The following is a 17,547-nucleotide window of genomic DNA, read 5'->3' as shown; positions in this document are numbered from 1 at the left end:
TTATGTCCATGCTAGTAGCAGATTCATCAAAAACACTTTCATTATAATGACTATTTCAATTTGGAAAATTGGCTCGTTTTTTGAAAAGTCAAAATTTTAAGTTTAAGTATATTTATAAAAAAAATATTATCAATATTTGTACCTTATAATATGTTTATTATGAAAACATCTATTAATTTAAGGATAGTTTTTACACAGTATGATATCAATATGTTTTTGTTATATTTAATCAAACTGAAAATTTTGATTCTTCATAAAATAAGATGTGCAATTATTTTGAGACAGAGGAAATTATAAATTTTTTTTACCAAAGTTTCATCCGGTGAATTCCATCTGGTAAACCGTGCTGTATACGAGAGAAAGCAATGAATCCAAAGAAATGTGACGTTCCGATGAACCGAGGCTTGAGTGATCTAGACTCCGATTGTAAACCGTCTGAGGCTCTCCTGATCACCGGTGAGAAGTGACTCGTGGAACACGAACGCAAAGCACACTGGCATGACATGAACATGACACCAATGTCGGCGCCTCGGCGGCAATTGTACGTATTGTACCCAAAAAAAAGAAGAAAAAAACTGCGCCAGCGGCAGCCCCTGGTCAAGTGGTCATTGGTCAAAGCCAAGCAACTGTTCTGTTCATGCGCTTCCCGTGGGCTATGGCGGAGGAGGACAATTCAAAGCAGCGCTCTTGGCAAGGCCATGCGCCGCCGCCGTCTTTATCCAGCAAGGGTTAATTAATAATTAGATATATCCAAATCCAATAAGGAAAAAAATCTATTTTACCCACAGGTACGAGTCCGAGTCAGCCGCTTCTAGGCCCCGATGGCGATGGGAACCCGTTGTCGTCTCGTACAGTGTTATCCTCGTCCCGGACCCCGGAGGGGACGGAGGCTATAAATAAAGCTCCCGGCCAGAGCCACGAATCCTCCCAACCCAAGGTCGTGCTCCACCGATTTTCCTTTTTCTACCAGTGGATAGCGCGTACAGTACAGATCTTTTCGTCTTCGTCGGTGTGGCCTGTGAGAACCCAAAATCTCAGCTTCTCGGGCTGATTCCGGGGGCGGGATCTGGCATTCTCCTCTCGCGCCCACCCAAAGGTCGCGGCTTTCGTGTTGTTGCCAGCCGGTGCGCGGTCGCTGGGCGCGGAGGTTGGTGCCCGGTAGCTGTTCCACGACGGTGACGAGGCCGGGGTCGACGTCCACCATGGTGGCGGCGGCGGCGGCGGCAGCGGCGGAGCGGGTGGTGGCGGAGCTCCGCGAGGCGTGCGCGGCGCCAGCGGCGCGGCTCAACGAGGTGGCGGCGGCGATGGAGGCGGAGATGCGCGCCGGCCTGCGCGAGGAGGGCGGCAGCAACGTCAAGATGATCATCTCCTACGTCGACAACCTCCCCACCGGGTAATTCCTTTTGTTACCATTGCCGCAACCACCACCACCATCGCCGAATTCCCCAAACATTAGTAGTAGCACGAGTACTTCTAGCTTGTTCTTTAACTAGATTCTAGTGCTACGATTGCTTTCATCATCATCGTCGTCGTCGTCGTATTAATATCGATGATATGGTATGTTTCGAACTACGAACTGGCTTTCGTTTGCTAGCACGAGCTGGAGCTGCCTTGTCTCTGTTTGTTTGTTCGTCCCTTCCGTATATAGAACGCGTGTCCTCCCGCTCGACGCGACCCGTGCTGGCGTGTCCGTCCGCGTGTTGGCGTCAACCCTTACCCTTGTGCGGCGGCACGTGCCAGCTCGCGAGCCTGCCAGCCTGCCCTCCAAGGCTCCAATGCGCTGCAGCAAGCTGGCACGTCCTGGGAGCAGACTAGCAGAGCAACTGCGAGGAAGTTGGACTTGAGTGCCAGCGCACAATGCCCCCTTTTCTTTTGCTACGATTGTTTTCTCTCTCTCTCTTGATAATGGAGATAATGTCCGACCTGTGACTAGTTTAGCTCAAAACAGAAAATTTGGCAAATAAGCAGGCGCAATTCATGATGCTGTCCCTGCCTTGCTGTGTTCTTTCCTGTCTAAGTACGTAGCAATCTGTATCCTGCTCAACAATTGAACAGTCAGTTGCGTGGTGCCAGCTGCTACTGAATAGTCATCATGAGTGATCTGTTGCACCGGCTGTCCAGCCTACGAAAACAAGTCTAGCTTTTGGTGGAAGTCAATCAAACCAGATAAAAAGTCATCCTATACAAAACAAAAAACATACAAAGGTCGCTGTCCTGATGGTCACTTTTATAATCTTTCCAGCTGCCCGTGTCTGCTGTATTTGTTGGCCCACAGTATCACCGATTCACTGAGCAAACCACTCACCAGTCTTGCCGAGCACCCACTAGCCGTACCGACCATGAACAAACGTTGTCCGTCCCCACACACTATGACTAGAGCTAGAAGAAGAAGGGAAAACAGAGCATGCACATACAGTACAAGACACCAGCGTTGGCCGAAGCCCTGTCTAGGAGATGACAAATCTGAACTCTCTTTACTGAGTTGCCATGGTAGTCTATTTATACAACTCTATCTACCTAGTCTCAGTATAACGCACATACTGTAACAGTAACTAGATAACAACAGCGCTGACTCTGCGACGGCCACTGCATGTGCCTACAGTGCTGTAGGTGAGCAGTTCGGCGCCTGCACCTACAGCGGCTACAGTATCACAGCCGGGGGCCTTTTCGGCGCCGCCTTCCTCTTGCTGTGTTCACACAAGGTAGCAATAGATTATCTAACAATCTTCCCCTAATCCTACTGCTGACCCTTATACCCCCTCCATGCCAATCTTCTCCTTCAGCTCCGTGAGTCGAAAACGTCCGAGCGGCTTGGTGAGGACGTCCGCGAGTTGCCGACCAGTTTCGACAAACTCGGTGACGATCTGCTCTCCATCGACACAGTCCCTGAGGAAGTGGAACTTCACGTCGATGTGTTTACTCCGGTCGTGCAGAACCGGATTCTCCGCGAGGGCGATGGCGGGCTGGTTGTCCACCATCAATGCTGGTGGGTGAGCTTCCACGCCGGTCAGCTCGCCCAGCATCCGGCGTAGCCACACAACTTAGCACGCCGTTGTGGCCGCCACTACGTACTCTACCTCGCACGTAGATAGCGCCATCACCTTTTGTTTCAGCGACAACTATGAAATTGGGGCCGATCCGAGGAAGACGAGCACGCCCGAGGTGCTCCGTCGTTCATCGATGTCCCTCGCCATGTCTGCATCGCTGAACACAGTGAGCTGCAGCCTACTCCTGCCGGTCTTTGGGAAGATGATCCCATGATCCACTGTGATCGTCTCTGGGATCCTCCATGAAGCGACTGACGTAGCCCACGGCGAACGCAATGTTCGGCCTCATGTGGATTAGGTAGCACAGTGATCCACCAGAGAGAATCCTCCATAAAGCGACTGACGTAGCCCACGATGAACGCAGTGTCCGGCCTCGTGTGGACTATGTAGCGCAGATCGCCGATGATGCTCCGGTAGAGTGTCGCATCCACCTTCGCCGCGGTGCTGGCCTTCGTCAGCTTCAGCCGCTCCTCCATCGGAGTCACGCATGGCTTGCACTCAGCCATGCCGCTCCTCTCCAACAGCTTGGAGGCATACGCGCTCTGACCGAGTGTGAGTTCCTCCTTCCCTTGTCTCACCTCGATGCCAAGGTAGTAGGAGAGTGCGCCAAGATCGCTCATTCGAAAACGAGTCACCATCTCGTGCTTGAAGCTGTTGATGTCCTCCGTGCGCGCGCCGGTGACGATGAAGTCATCCACATACACGTCGACGATGAGCTCCTCCTTCCCCGTCGCTGCGTGTAGAGCGCGTGCTCGGTTGCGCACCGTTGAAACCCAAGCTCGCCCAGCGTGGCGTCAAGCTTGGCGTTCCATGTTCGAGGGGCCTGCCGCAGCCCGTAGAGCGTCTTGCGAAGTCGGAGCACCCTGTGCTCCTCTCCCTTGACGGCGAAACCCTCAGTCTTGGAGTGGTCGACACCACTGTAAGACATCTTGCCTTCGCCACGGGAGTGCTCGGCACTCGTCCTGGCGTGGTCGCCACCATTGCAGAACCTCCCGGCACCATTCCGGACGTGCTCAACATCTCTCTAGGAGTGCTCGGCACTCCTTCTGAAGTGCTCAGTATCCCTCCCGAAGTGCTCGACACTGCCCCAGGAGTGCTCGGCTCTACCATCGGAGTGCTCGGCACCTCTTCCCCAGCATCTCCACCACCGTGGATGACCAAGTGCTCGACGACGAAGGTGTTGGTGAAGCTGCCAGCTTCCCCCGTGCTCGGACTGTTCCAGTCCCAAGCTGTCTTCTTGTCGAACACGACATTGCATGAGACAAGCACCATGTCTCCGCGTGGGTCGTAGAGCCAGTACACCTTGGTACCCTCCGTGTAGCCCAGGAACACCATGGGTGTGCTCCTGTCCTCTAGCTTGGTGAGTTTCGACTTCGTCTTCCTGACGTGGCCGATACAGTCGAATGTCCAGAGGAAGGACACGCTCGGCTTGTGCGCATACCAAGCTTCGAACGACATCTTGCCCGTCAGGACCTTGGTCGGAGCGCGGTTGAGGATGAACACCGCCGTGGTCACCTCCTCTCCCCAGAACCTTGCCGGCATGCCTTTGGCCTTCATCATGGATCGGGCCATGCCGACCACCGTCTGGTTCCATCGCTCCACCACGCCATTCTGTTGTGGCGAGTACGGCGCGGTGTGGTGTTGCCCACACCCTGATTCGCGCAGTATGCAGCGAACTCCACCGAAGTGAATTCGCCGCCGCGATCAGTCCTCAGCACGTGGAGCTTCTTGCCGCTCTCAGCCTCCGCGCGCATCTTGAAATTCTTGATCGCCGCCGCCGCTTCGTCCTTGCTCGTCAGGAGTTGCAGCCACATGTAGCGACTGCAATTATCCACGAGCAGGAGGAAGTACCACCGACCACCGTTTGTAGCAGGCGTGATCGGTCCGCAGATGTCGCCGTGGACGAGCTCGAGAGCGTCCTTCGCGCGAAACTTGGCCGCCTTTGGGAAAGGTAGCCTCCTCTGCTTTCCGGCCAGACAGCTGTCACACAGCTCGCCTCCGTGCTTGATGTGCGGTAGTCCTCGGACCATCTTCTTCAGCCGACCAAGCGCGTCGAAAATGAGATGTCCGAACCGGGCATGCCACATCCACGGTTCCTCGGAGTGCCTTACCGCCAGGCACACCGGCTACTCTACCTTCAGATCGAGCAGGTACAACCAGTTCAGGGACCTCTTAACCTTGGCAAGAAGTCGCTGCTCCCGGTCCTTAATCCTAAGAACTCCATCCTTGATCCGTACCTCGCTACCGCGCTTATCTAGCTGACCAATACTGATGATGCTGGAACGCAGCTGTGGGATGTAATATACATCCGTTAGTGCGCGGTGCTCTCCGTTCTGACACCTGAAGATAATGGTGCCGCGCCCTTGGATAGCCACCCTTGAGCCGTCACCAAACTTCACCGTACCGGTAACATCGTCGTCGAGCTCGGAGAAGGATTCCTTAGAGCCCGTCATGTGGTTGCTGGCACTAGAGTCCAGATACCACCGCTGCTCCTAGTCGGCGCCCACACATCCGAGGTGGACTTGGACGCGTGGTTCGTCGAGGTTTACGGTCTTCAGGGCCTTCCCAGGTCCTTCCACTGTCGTCGCCTCTTCCCTCTCCTCGGTCTCGACGTCATGCAGTGCACAGAACGTCGTTGTCAGGATAGTGGCCTCATCTTCATCATCGGCTTGCGCCAAGTGAGCCTGAGCCTTCTTAACCTGCTTGCGGTTTGGGCACTCCCGTGCCCAATGACCCATCTTCCTGCAACGCCGGCAGACGTTGGGGTCGACCTGCTTGTTCTCCAAAGAAGCCTTGCCGTGGCGCTCACCATTGCCACCGCGGCTGGAGGAGGTTGCCTTCCCGGAGTTTCTCCGAGCAGCCCACTCCTCTTCCGTCAGCAGGAGTTTCCCGCTGTCCTTCGTTGCTGTCGCCTGCTCCAGGCGCTTGTCCACCATCCGTAGACGGCCTGTTACATCCTCAATGGTGAGGGTGGACAAGTCCAGCATCGTCTCTATAGAGAGAGCGATCTGGATGTACTTTGCCGGCACGGAGCGGAGGTACTTGGAGACCGCCTCCTCTTCGTCGATGGTGACGCCGTGGCTCTTCAGCTTGCTGATGAGCGTCTGCAGGCGGAGGGAGAAGTCCTCCACCATTTCACCATCCTTGAACTTGAGGTTGGTGTACTCCTGCTTCATAAGCTGGGCCGTCGCCTTCTTTGCGCGGTCGGAACCGACGCGCATCGCCGCAATAGCCTCCCACGCCTCCTTAGCCGAGCTCTTCGCCCCCAACGGCTCTCTATACTCCGCCAGTACAGCAGCGAGGATAGCCTCCAACGTTGACATGTCATCCTCCTCATTGTCGGTGCCCTTATCAACAGCATTCCGGAGTTGTCGGGCCCTGAGCTTGACCTTCATGGTCACCGACCACTCGACATAGTTGGTGCGAGTCAGCATTGGCCAACTGGTGCCGCTGACCTTTCGCACCGTGCGAACAACGACCTCCGGTCATGGCTGGGCAGCCACAACAGTGCCACTGCTGTCGCCCATCTCCGAACTGCCCGTCATCGCCAGCGGTTAGTCTAGCGATGGCGCTTGTACGGCTCCGATACCACTTGTTGGCCCACAGGATCACCGGCTTAGGTGAGTGAACCACTCACCAGTCTTGCCGAGCACCCGCTAGTGTTGCCGAGCACCCGCATGGCTAGAGCTAGAAGAAGGGAGAACAGAGCATGCACACACAGTACAAGACACCAGCGTTGGCCGAAGCCCTGTCTGGGAGATGGCAAATCTGAACTCTCTTTACTGAGTTGTCGTGGTAGTCTATTTATACAACTCTATCTATCTAGTCTCAGGACAACGCACATGCTGCAGGGCTGACTCTGCGCCAGCCACTGTATGTACCTACAGTGCTGCAGGTGAGCAATTCGGCGCCGTCTTCTCCTTGCTGTGTTCACACAAGGTAGCAGTAGATTATCTAACAATATTCACCTATTGTCAGTCTTTGCTTACATGTTATGCTTGTGAACTCAGGAACGAAGAGGGTGTCTTCTATGCCTTGGATCTCGGCGGAACAAACTTCCGCGTCCTGCGCGTGCACCTCGCGGGGAAAGACAAGCGTGTCACCAAACGAGAGTCCAAGGAGGTATCCATCCCTCCTCACCTCATGTCGGGCAACGCTTCGGTGAGTGAGTACACACATTTTCACGGTTTATTAATTGTATACTGTCCATTTGCGCCCCGGCCCTAGCTCATCCTTGGTGTCGTTGGGTGTTGAATTCTTCAGGAGCTGTTTGGTTTTATCGCTTCAGCTTTAGCCAAGTATATCGCGAGTGAAGGGCACAGCAATGTGTTTGATGATAAGCATAGAGAACTCGGGTTCACATTCTCTTTCCCTGTGCGACAAACGTCAATTGCATCAGGCACGCTCATCAAGTGGACCAAGGCATTTTCGATTGACGACGCTGTAAGTATTCATTCGTTATTTCATTTTGTGGCTGTGAATTGTAGATAGTTATTGTTACCTACTAGAGTTACCATAACATATTGCTTTATGCAAAATCTTGCAAGTCTATACAATACAATTCTTATACCATAGCATTTCTGAAACTATTCAGGTAGGTGAGGATGTTGTCGCTGAGCTGCAGACGGCCATGGAGAAGCAAGGCGTCGACATGCATGTGGCTGCACTGGTTAGCCCTTAGCTTCTGACCCCATCTATTTCAGCTCCTTTCGTACGATCACAGGCTGACAATGCATTTTCATGCCTCAGATCAACGATACCGTCGGGACATTGGCTGCGGGTCGGTACAATGATGAGGATGTCGTCATTGGTGTGATATTAGGTACTGGCTCAAATGCCGCGTACGTTGAAGAAGCAAGCGCCATACCGAAGTTGGAGGGAGAATTACCCAAATCAGGAAACATGGTAATGTTGGATGTCCTGATAATATTTTTCATTTCATTCATGTAACTTGTGTAGAGCAGCACAGGGTTACCTGCCTGCTTTTTGCAGTGTTCTCACCATGCTTTCTGCATTTCAGGTGATAAACACAGAATGGGGTAACTTCGACTCGTCCTGCCTCCCAATCACAGAATATGATCAAGCCTTGGATGAGGAAAGCTTAAACCCAGGGGAACAGGTAGGTTTGACAGGAAGCATGGACAATGGTTCTCTTATTCGTGTTAGTAAAGAAAAAAACTTTGCTTACAAAGTTTAACTGTTACTTGTTTTCAGATCTTCGAGAAGTTGATTTCAGGGATGTATCTTGGCGAAATTGTAAGGAGGGTACTGCATAAAATCGCATCACAATCTTCAATCTTTGGCAATGTCAGCCACACTAAGCTCAAAACTCGCTTCATTCTGAGGTATATATCTTTTCTCTGAACAGCTGCCTGTTATATCAAACACCAGAGTTAAGCACAGTAGGGTGAACCACCAATTAGAACATCACCTGCGTTTTTCAATTTCTCAACAGACATAAAAAGTTAAAACTAAATGCTGATCAAACGTATGTTTGACATTTCAGGACTCCTGATATCTCAGCGATGCACCATGACGATACGCCTGACCTGAGAATCGTGGCTGAGAAACTGGCCGACAACCTCAAGATCATGGACACTTCCTTGGATACAAGGAAGATGGTCGTCGAGATCTGCGACATCGTCACCAGCAGGTCTGCCCGGCTGGCTGCGGCAGGGATCGTTGGGATCCTCAGGAAGATAGGGAGAGCAGTGCCCGGCGACGGGCGCCGGTCCGTTGTCGCCATCGACGGTGGCCTGTTTGAGCACTACGCCGAGTTCAGGAAGTGCCTGGAGGGCACGCTGGTGGAGTTGCTCGGGGAGGAGGCGTCGAGGTCGCTGGCGGTGAAGCTCACCAAGGACGGGTCCGGTCTCGGAGCCGCCCTGATCGCAGCTGCTCACTCGCAGCCCCAGCACTGAATGGCTGTGTGTGTCGTTGTGCAGGTTCCGGACCCCTTTTCTGGCGCTCGTGATGTACTTGTAGTGAATTCCTGTATGTTTTCAAAAACAAATTTGCTTGGAATCTGCCAAGCCTGTTCTAATGGAAAGTTGCTATATATGCACAGTCCTACTCTTTTTGGTGAGTTCAGCTTTCTAGTCAATTCTCAGTTGAGATGGAGCAGCTGTACCTCTAACTTGTTCATCTCCTGAAAGCATAGTCTTAACTCGAGGAGACAGACCAGCGGTCCAAAACAAAATGATACACTCCATTCGTTATAAATTACAAGACGTTTGATCTTTTATATATATATAACTTTCAAGTTTAATAACCCAGTGGGGAAACCCCTCCTGTTTTTCTTAAAAAATTAACTTCTGCTATGCATTTAAAATACACAATGTCTAGATGCATAGTAAAAAAAACATATATAAAAAAGCCAAAACTTATAATTTTGAATGAAGTGATGAGTACCACTTAATTTTAATTTAATTAGCTTAAAGAGATTCTCAGGCTAACAATTGACACTTGACATGGGCACCAACAATTGGGACTCAATGAAGTCTCCATATTAACTTTCATTATAGATTCTCCCTATTCGTTTCCATAAAATTTGGCTTATGCTGCTACTTATGTTGAAATGTTGTGAAAAAAAAAACACTGTTTGTTCGCTGAAAAGTACTGTTGAAGTAGTGTCACAGAACAGGGCCAGAAAAAACATAAATCATAGAAATTTTCAAAACAATAAGAAAACACTACTTTTCAATTTTGTAGTTTCTAATTACCGGCAAACATGCCCGTGCGTTGCAATGGGAGAAAAAAACTATCATAAGTTTGATCTGTTCGCTTTAGCTTGCTGCATAGCTTCAATGTCGTGATAGCTTCATTTGTATAGGTGCTACTTTTGATATTGTGAGTGATTGTTGTGGCAATCACAAATGAACCGGCTCATTAATGGAATCGGGCTCTATCTATTTATTTTTTTGGCTAGAGTTAGATATCAAGTTGTGTGGCTTCTTTCGAGGATCCATAAAAATATGTAATTTTAATATCTTAATAAAAGTCAGCGAGGATTATCCGTGTCTCGATTTCCACATGTCAGCCTTATCGAGAGTTGCACTATTATATGCAGACAACTTAGATATTTGCACTGGCATGTGCGGATAGCTTAAAGAAATATTTATTTTTATTAGATTGGATGACAAAGTATTTAAAATTTAAGTTTACAGTTTGATTAGTTAGGTCATCAGCCGATTCATATTGAAAGCATCTAGGCCCCTAGTTGAGTTTCGATGATTAATGACAATACGTGATTACTGTGACTAACGTGTGTTTTGCAGAGGCAATTAAGTTAGATCACGGTAATGGAGATCGATTAGGCTATCATGGTGGTCATGCCCCTACAATGGAAATCATTTTAGTTTTCAAAGGATGAACGACAAGGTTAATGATAGACTAGTTCTAAGTGTTGTTTGGTGTTGAGGAAACACTTAGAGTAGTTTATGACTTTATTTTTCCTTTGGTCGTACTATTAAGGGGGTATGGACTGGTAGCTTGACCTAGGTAAGTCTAGTGGGTTAGGTATGATGCATACTTGCTAAATCTAGCACTAGGTAGCTCCTAAAAAGCCCTTAGATTCATTGGAGCAAACTCCATTCACGTATGATCGAGAGTTGGAAGTGAATGGAGGGTCAAATGCTGATCGGACGCTGGTTCTGGAGTGACCGGACGCTGGCGCAGAGTCCGGTCAATTCATTTGATCAAGGTGAAATCGTCTGGACATGACCGGACACTGGGTGCCAGCGTCCGGTCGACTCCAGTAAGGTTTCAGATAGGGAAAATCGTGACCGGACGTGTCCGGACAATGCTAACTAGACGTTGTCCAGCGTCCGGTCACAACTTAAACACTGGAGTTTGGAGAGAACTGACCTGAGCGTCCGGTCACCCCGTAGAGGCATACAACGGTTTGTTTTTCAACCAAGGTTATAAATACTTCCTCCATTCGTGTGAGGGGGTACTTTTGCTCATTCCAACAGTTGAGAAACACCTTTGATAGTGCCAAGAAGAGCAAGATCCTAGTGAGGTGATTGAGATTTGAGAATCCCAAAGAGAGTCCTTATTAGTGAAAGCAAGAGTAGCAAAGTGTGCATCCACCCTTCTCATTAGACTTATCGTGGTCAAGTGAGAGTTTGTACTTGTTACTCTTGGTGATCGCCATCACCTAGACGGCTTGGTGGTGACTGGGAGCTTGGTGATCATCCAGCGGAGTTTGTGGATGACCCAACTCAAGTTGTGAGCGGTTGTGGGTGATTCACCACGATGGAGTGTCGAAGAATCAATCCGTAGAGAGCACTTGATCCTTATGCGGATCAAGGGGAGCTACATCCTTACGTGGGTGCTCCAACGAGGACTAGTGGGGAGTGGCGACTCTCCGATACCTCGGCAAAACATCACCATGTTCCTCCTTCTCTCTTTACTTTGAGCATTTACTTTGAGCAATTCAATTCTTATCATTTACATTCATAGAATTGCATGCTAGAGTAGGATTGGAACATAGGTTGCTAAACTTTTGTGCGGTAGATCAATAGAAACACATTTTAGGCATAAAGGGTTAATTAGGCTAACCGTAGGACTTAATTATTGAAAGAAATTTAGAATTAGCCCAATTCACCCCCCCTCTTGGGCATCTTGATCCTTTCAATTAGTATCAGAGCCTCGTGCCCACGAATTAGACTTAACCGTCTAGAGAAAGATGTCTCACGGGGATGGACCCCCTCCTATCTTTGAGGGGGATAATTTTTCATATTGGAAAATCCGCATGGAGGCGTATTTAGAAGCTCTAGGTGTTGTAATACTTAGAGCCGCCTCACAAGGCTTCCCAAAACCTCAGGATGCTACACACCTACAAGGCGATGAGGTGAATTACGAGAAATGGAATGCAAAGGCTCGAAACACCATCTTTAGAGGCCTTTGCAAATATGTGTTTAACCGGGTGAGGAACCACAAGGACGCCCATGCACTATGGTCGGACGTTTGTACGCTCCATGAGGGAATAAAGAGTGAGCATGAGGAACACTATCATCTTGTCATGAAAAAACTTAACTCTTTTGAGATGCTTCCTAAAGAATGTGCTAATGAGATGTACTCATGTTTGAATGTTCTTGTAGAGGAAGTCAATGGGCTTGGACTCACTCAAATACAACCATCCGATGTTGTAAGAAAAATCTTGAGTGTCCTCTCCATTGATAAATATGGGCATATTTGTGACCGTGCTTCATCAAGGTGATCTTTCCACCGCTACACCAACATAAATCTTGGAAAAGATCAATGCTCATGAGATGTACATGCACATCACACCACAAGATGGCTCATCCTCTACTAAGAAGAAAGAAAAAGACTTAGCATTCAAAGCTAGCCAAGAGAAGGGCAAAGCAAGGCTTGAGTATGAGAGCTCAAGTGATAATGAAATTGATGATGCAAGTCTTGCTCTCATGGTGAGAAGAACCACCAAGATGCTAAAGAAGCTCAACAAGAGTGGCATCATGTTTGATGGTAAGAAGAAGAAGTTCTTCACTAGCTCTAGAAGGAAGCCAATCTTCGAGATGGATTGCTACAATTATGGAGAACTTGGTCATCTAGCACACCAATGCACCAAGCCCAAGAAAGACAAGTTCAAGAACAAGTATAAGGGTAAGAAAGATGACTCAAGCAATGAAGAAGAAGACGAGAAGAAGAAAAACAAGCCATACAAGAAGAGAGATGGCAAGAAGGACTTCCACAAGAAGAAGAAAAGTGGAAAGGCATACATCATCAGTGATTGGCTCATGGACATTGATTCATCTAGTGGCTCATCTGATGATGATAGTGATAATGAAAAGGTGGCCGCCATTGTTATTGACTCTTCATCATCTTCACCGCCACCACCGTCATCATCCTCTACACAGCTATGCCTTATGGCCAAGGGTGATGGCAAGGTGAACTACAAGACCGATGGAAGTCATTGGGTTATTGATAGTGGTTGTACACAACATATGACCGGTGATCCTCGTATGTTCACCTCACTAGATGAAGAAGTAGATGGACAAGAAAGAATCACATTTAGAAATAATTCAAAAGGCAAGGTTAAAGGATTGGGCAAAGTGGCAATATCAAATGATCATTCTATCTCAAATGTGCTATATGTTGCTTCATTGAGCTTCAACTTGCTATCCGTTGGACAATTATGTGATCTTGGTTTCCAATGCTTGTTTGCCAAGAAGGAAGTTGTTGTATCTAAGAAAGATGATGATTAAGTGATATTCAAAGGATTTAGATACAACAACCTATATCTAGTGGACTTCGTCTTCGAAGATGCTAATTTGAAGACTTACCTATTCACTAAAACAACACTTGGGTGGCTATGGCATAGAAGACTTGCTCATGTTGGGATGAGCTCACTCAAGAAGCTAATGAAGAATGATTTGGTGAGAGGGTTGAAGGATGTGAAGTTTGAGAAGGACAAGCTTTGTAGTGCATGTCAAGCCGGCAAGCAAGTTGCAAATACTCATCCAACAAAAGCTTTCATATCAACCATAAGAGTGCTAGAACTCCTTCATATGGACTTATTTGGACCAACAATATATAAGAGTTTGGGAGGAAATCTTTATTGTCTTATAATTGTTGATGACTATTCAAGATACACATGGGTATTCTTCCTTCATGATAAATCTGAAGTTGCATCATGCTTCAAGAAGTTTGCCAAGAGAGCATAAAATAAATTTGAAGTGAAGCTCAGGAAGATTAGAAGTGACAATGGCAAAGAATTTGACAACACAAACATAGAAGCCTATTGTGATGAAGTTGGAATCAAGCATGAGGTCTCTGCAACATATACTCCTCAACAAAATGGTGTAGTTGAGAGGAAGAACCGAACATTGATCACTCTTGCAAGAACAATGCTTGATGAATACAACACTACTGAAGCTCTATGGGCGGAAGCTATCAACATCGCATACTATGCATCCAACCGCCTATTCCTTCAAAAGTTTCTTGGCAAGACACCTTATGAGTTGCTCAATGGGAAGAAGCCAGACGTCTCCTTGTTTAGGGTGTTTGGTTGCAAATGCTACATCTACAAGAAGTGGCAACACCTAGGGAAGTTTCAAAGATGTTGTGATATTAGTTTTCTTGCTGGTTACTCATCAAAGTCTAAAGCATATAGAGTATTTAATCATGCCACCGGCTTGGTTGAAGAAACATATGATGTGGAATTTGATGAATCTAACAGCTCCCAAGGAGCACATGAGAATCTTAATGATGTAGGTGATGAACCATTGAGGGAGGCCATGAAGAATATTTCGGTTAGAGACATCAAGCCTAATGATGATGAAAATGATGTACAAGTGATCAATCCACCTTCTTCATCAAGTGTGCCACAAGATGGTGAAAAAGATGGGAGAGTAGAAAATGAAGACACTCATGTCTCCCATGAGCAAATGGTGACACAAGCACATGATGTTGATGCTCCACAACCCCCCCCCCTCAAGTGGTTGATAGAAGAAATTCACCTCTACTACAAGCTCATCCATAAGATCTCATCATAGGGAGCCCATCAAAGGGAGTAATGACTCGTTCACAAAAGTTTGCTTCATTCATTGAACATCACTTTTTTGTCTCTTATTTTGAGCCTACCAAGGTAGAAGAAGCTCTTCAAGATCTGGATTGGATAAATGCCATGCATGAAGAGTTGAACAACCCCACCCGCAATGAAGTTTGGACTCTTGAAGAGCGACCAAAAGGTGTAAGAGTCATTAGAACAAAGTGGGTGTTCTTCAACAAGCAAGATGATCAAGACGTTGTTGTGAGGAACAAGGCAAGACTAGTTGCAAAGGGGTTCTCTCAAGTTGAAGGTTTGGATTTTGGAGAGACCTTTGCATCGGTTGTAAGACTAGAAGCCATTCGTATCCTCCTTGCATATGCATCACAATCATGACATGAAACTATATCAAATGGATATGAAAAATACATTTTTAAATGACTTTATTAATGAACTAGTCTATATTGATCAACCTTCTAGGTTTGAAGATCCTAGATATCCTAATCATGTTTATTGGTTGTCCAAGGTGTTATATGGGCTTAAGCAAGCCCCAAGAGCTTGGTATGAGCACCTTCAGGACTTCCTCATTGAGAAGGGCTTCACTATTATGAAGGTCGACACCACACTATTCACCAAGAAGCTTGATGGACATATCTTCATTTGTCAAGTGTATGTTGATGATATCATCTTTGGATCATCAAATGAAGATTCTTATAAAGAGTTTGGTGAATTGATGTCGAAGGAATTCGAGATGTTAATGATTGGAGAGCTTACATTCTTTCTTGGTTTTCAAGTCAAGCAAATGAGAGAAGGGATTTTCATCTCTCAAGAGAAATATACAAATGATCTTCTCAAGAGATTCAAGATGAATGAATGTAAGCCAATCAAGACACCAATGCCAACTAATGGACATCTCGACCTAGATGAGGGAGGTAACATAGTTGATCAAACTCTCTACCGCTCTATGATTGGTAGCTTATTATATTTAACCCCATCTAGGCCCGACATCATTTTTAGTGTGTGTATGTGTGCTAGATTTCAAGCTAATACTAAGGAAACTCATTTGATTGCCGTTAAAAGAATCCTTAGGTATTTTAAGCACACACCAAGCATTGGTCTTTGGTATCCTAAAGGAGCTATATTTGAATTAGTTGGCTATTCCGATTTGGATTATGCCGGTTGCAAAGTTGATAGAAAAAGCACATCCAGAGGATATCATTTGCTTGGTAGATCACTTGTATCTTGGTTCTGCAAGAAACAAAATAGTGTGGCTTTGTTCACCACCGAAGCAAAATACATTGCCGCGGGTGCTTGTTGTGCACAAATTCTTTATATGAAACAAACTTTGCTAAACTATGGTGTAGTTCTAGAAAAGGTACCTCTTTTGTGCGACAATGAAAGCAAGGTAAAACTTGCAAATAATCCAGTTCAACACTCTCGCACCAAGCACATGGATATCTGCCATCACTTTCTTAGAGATCATGTTGCAAAGAATGATATTTCATTAGAAGGTGTAAGGACCGAGGATCAATTGGTGGATTCTTCACTAAACCGCTAGATGAGGCGATTTTTTGTCGATTGCGGAATGAGTTCAATGTGCTTGATTTTAGTAAGTTTACTAAAAAATGAGCTTGTGTTGTCCCTTGCATTGCATTGTAATATACAATATGTTTACTTTATGGTAATGCTCTTAGGGCTTGTCTAACATGGTTAAGATAACCGCCAAAAAGCGAGTGAAGAAGCTTAACCTTGGATCAAACTTGACAAGCAAATAGATTTACTTTCAAGTATTGCATTGCATATGCATGAATGTTGCTTTGTCGTTTATCTTCAATTGCCCTCTTATTGCCTATTTTCTTAAAAAGAAATATAGCCTAAGGCAAAATATTTTGAAAAAATTGAGGGTTTGAGAGAGGTCACTCACATCAGTCCCAATTGGTTTTTATTTGGATCTTATTTAAGTTAGGACTTGATTGGGAATAGGCAGCACAAAGAACTTTGAAGATTTGCTAGAAAAAGAGTGACCGAACGCTGCACCGGACTCTGATGTCCAGCGTCCGGTTAGTTCACAGGAGGTGAACCTGCTGCGATGGAGTGACCGGACTCTACTGTTCAATGTCTGGTCAGATGGTGGTTCAGCATCAGATCGAGCGAAGATGATGGAGGAAGTGTGGACCGGACTCTGGCCGTGTCCGGTCGAGGTTCACCGGACGCGTTCGGTCACGATTCTAGGGGTTTTGGACCTCTCTAGAATCGACCGAACTCTAGGTGGCAGCGTCCGGTCATTGCCACCAGAGCGTCCGGTCAGTAGAAATCATGTGGATTTAGGACTTCTTCTCCGTTTCCTTTTCTATTTCATCGGGGGCCACCATACAACTGCCATCGCCGGTTGACCTAATCTTCATCCACTGCGAATCCGGCACCCCCGCACCGACTTTGCCGTCCCGAGCCGCAGCGCCGTGCCCTGGCCGCCGAATCCACCAGCGGCACTCCTACCCACGCCACCTACTCTGCGCCGCCTGCTCATAGTCGTGCCACCGCGTCCTGCTCCAGCGCCTGCCCCGTCGTGAGCTCGTGTCTCCAGCACCACCGCACCATGCTCCCATGCCCGTTCCACCGCCATTCATCGCGCCATATTGCCTCGCCACCGTGCCCACGCACAGCCTCTCCAACGCACCACCTCCAGTCCATGCCTCAACCGCAGCGCCACTATAGTGCCCGCGCCTCTACCCTAGCGCCACCAAGCCCCTACCCTAACGCCGTTGAGTTCGTGCCCTAGCATCGCCCTCACCATAGCCAAGCACTAGTGCCACATTGCTCCATGTCGTGCCCTAATCCACTGCCCTACATCTTCTTAGCTATCGCAGCACTTTGCCAGAACCCTAGCTTCACAGTGCCGATCCGGTAGATCCCCAATCCGTTCCTTGTTCTTCGGTTCACCGGTTCATCAGGTAGCAAGCTCTTGTTTCCAATTTCATATCTATTGCTTGC

General features: G+C 47.7%; 1 protein-coding gene across 1 annotated transcript; it reads left to right on the top strand.

Annotated features, from left to right (window-relative positions):
• The first annotated feature begins 936 nt into the window (after nt 1-936).
• On the top strand, nt 937-9,118 carry LOC136517648 (hexokinase-7-like). Its single transcript, XM_066511267.1, has 8 exons — nt 937-1,393; nt 7,058-7,208; nt 7,311-7,490; nt 7,642-7,716; nt 7,797-7,952; nt 8,068-8,166; nt 8,262-8,392; nt 8,554-9,118. The coding sequence occupies exons 1-8, from the start codon at nt 1,203-1,205 to the stop codon at nt 8,963-8,965; spliced, it is 1,395 nt and encodes a 464-aa protein (XP_066367364.1). The 5' UTR covers nt 937-1,202; the 3' UTR covers nt 8,966-9,118.
• The last annotated feature ends 8,429 nt before the right edge of the window (nt 9,119-17,547 follow it).

This window comes from Miscanthus floridulus, chromosome 17 (assembly GCF_019320115.1).
Source record: "Miscanthus floridulus cultivar M001 chromosome 17, ASM1932011v1, whole genome shotgun sequence".
In the NCBI taxonomy this organism is placed as follows: domain Eukaryota; kingdom Viridiplantae; phylum Streptophyta; class Magnoliopsida; order Poales; family Poaceae; genus Miscanthus; species Miscanthus floridulus.
The sequence above is the reverse complement of the archived record's forward strand: the minus strand, read 5'-3'. Positions and strand labels throughout refer to the sequence as shown.

Excerpts from the sequence above, each read along its gene's own strand:
- LOC136517648 (XM_066511267.1), top strand. The coding sequence starts at position 1,203 with ATGGTGGCGGCGGCGGCGGCGGCAGCGGCGGAGCGGGTGGTGGCGGAG. Across the intron at positions 7,953-8,067 it reads TACCCAAATCAGGAAACATG|GTGATAAACACAGAATGGGG; the intron begins GTAATGTTGGAT and ends TCTGCATTTCAG. Across the intron at positions 8,393-8,553 it reads AAAACTCGCTTCATTCTGAG|GACTCCTGATATCTCAGCGA; the intron begins GTATATATCTTT and ends TTGACATTTCAG.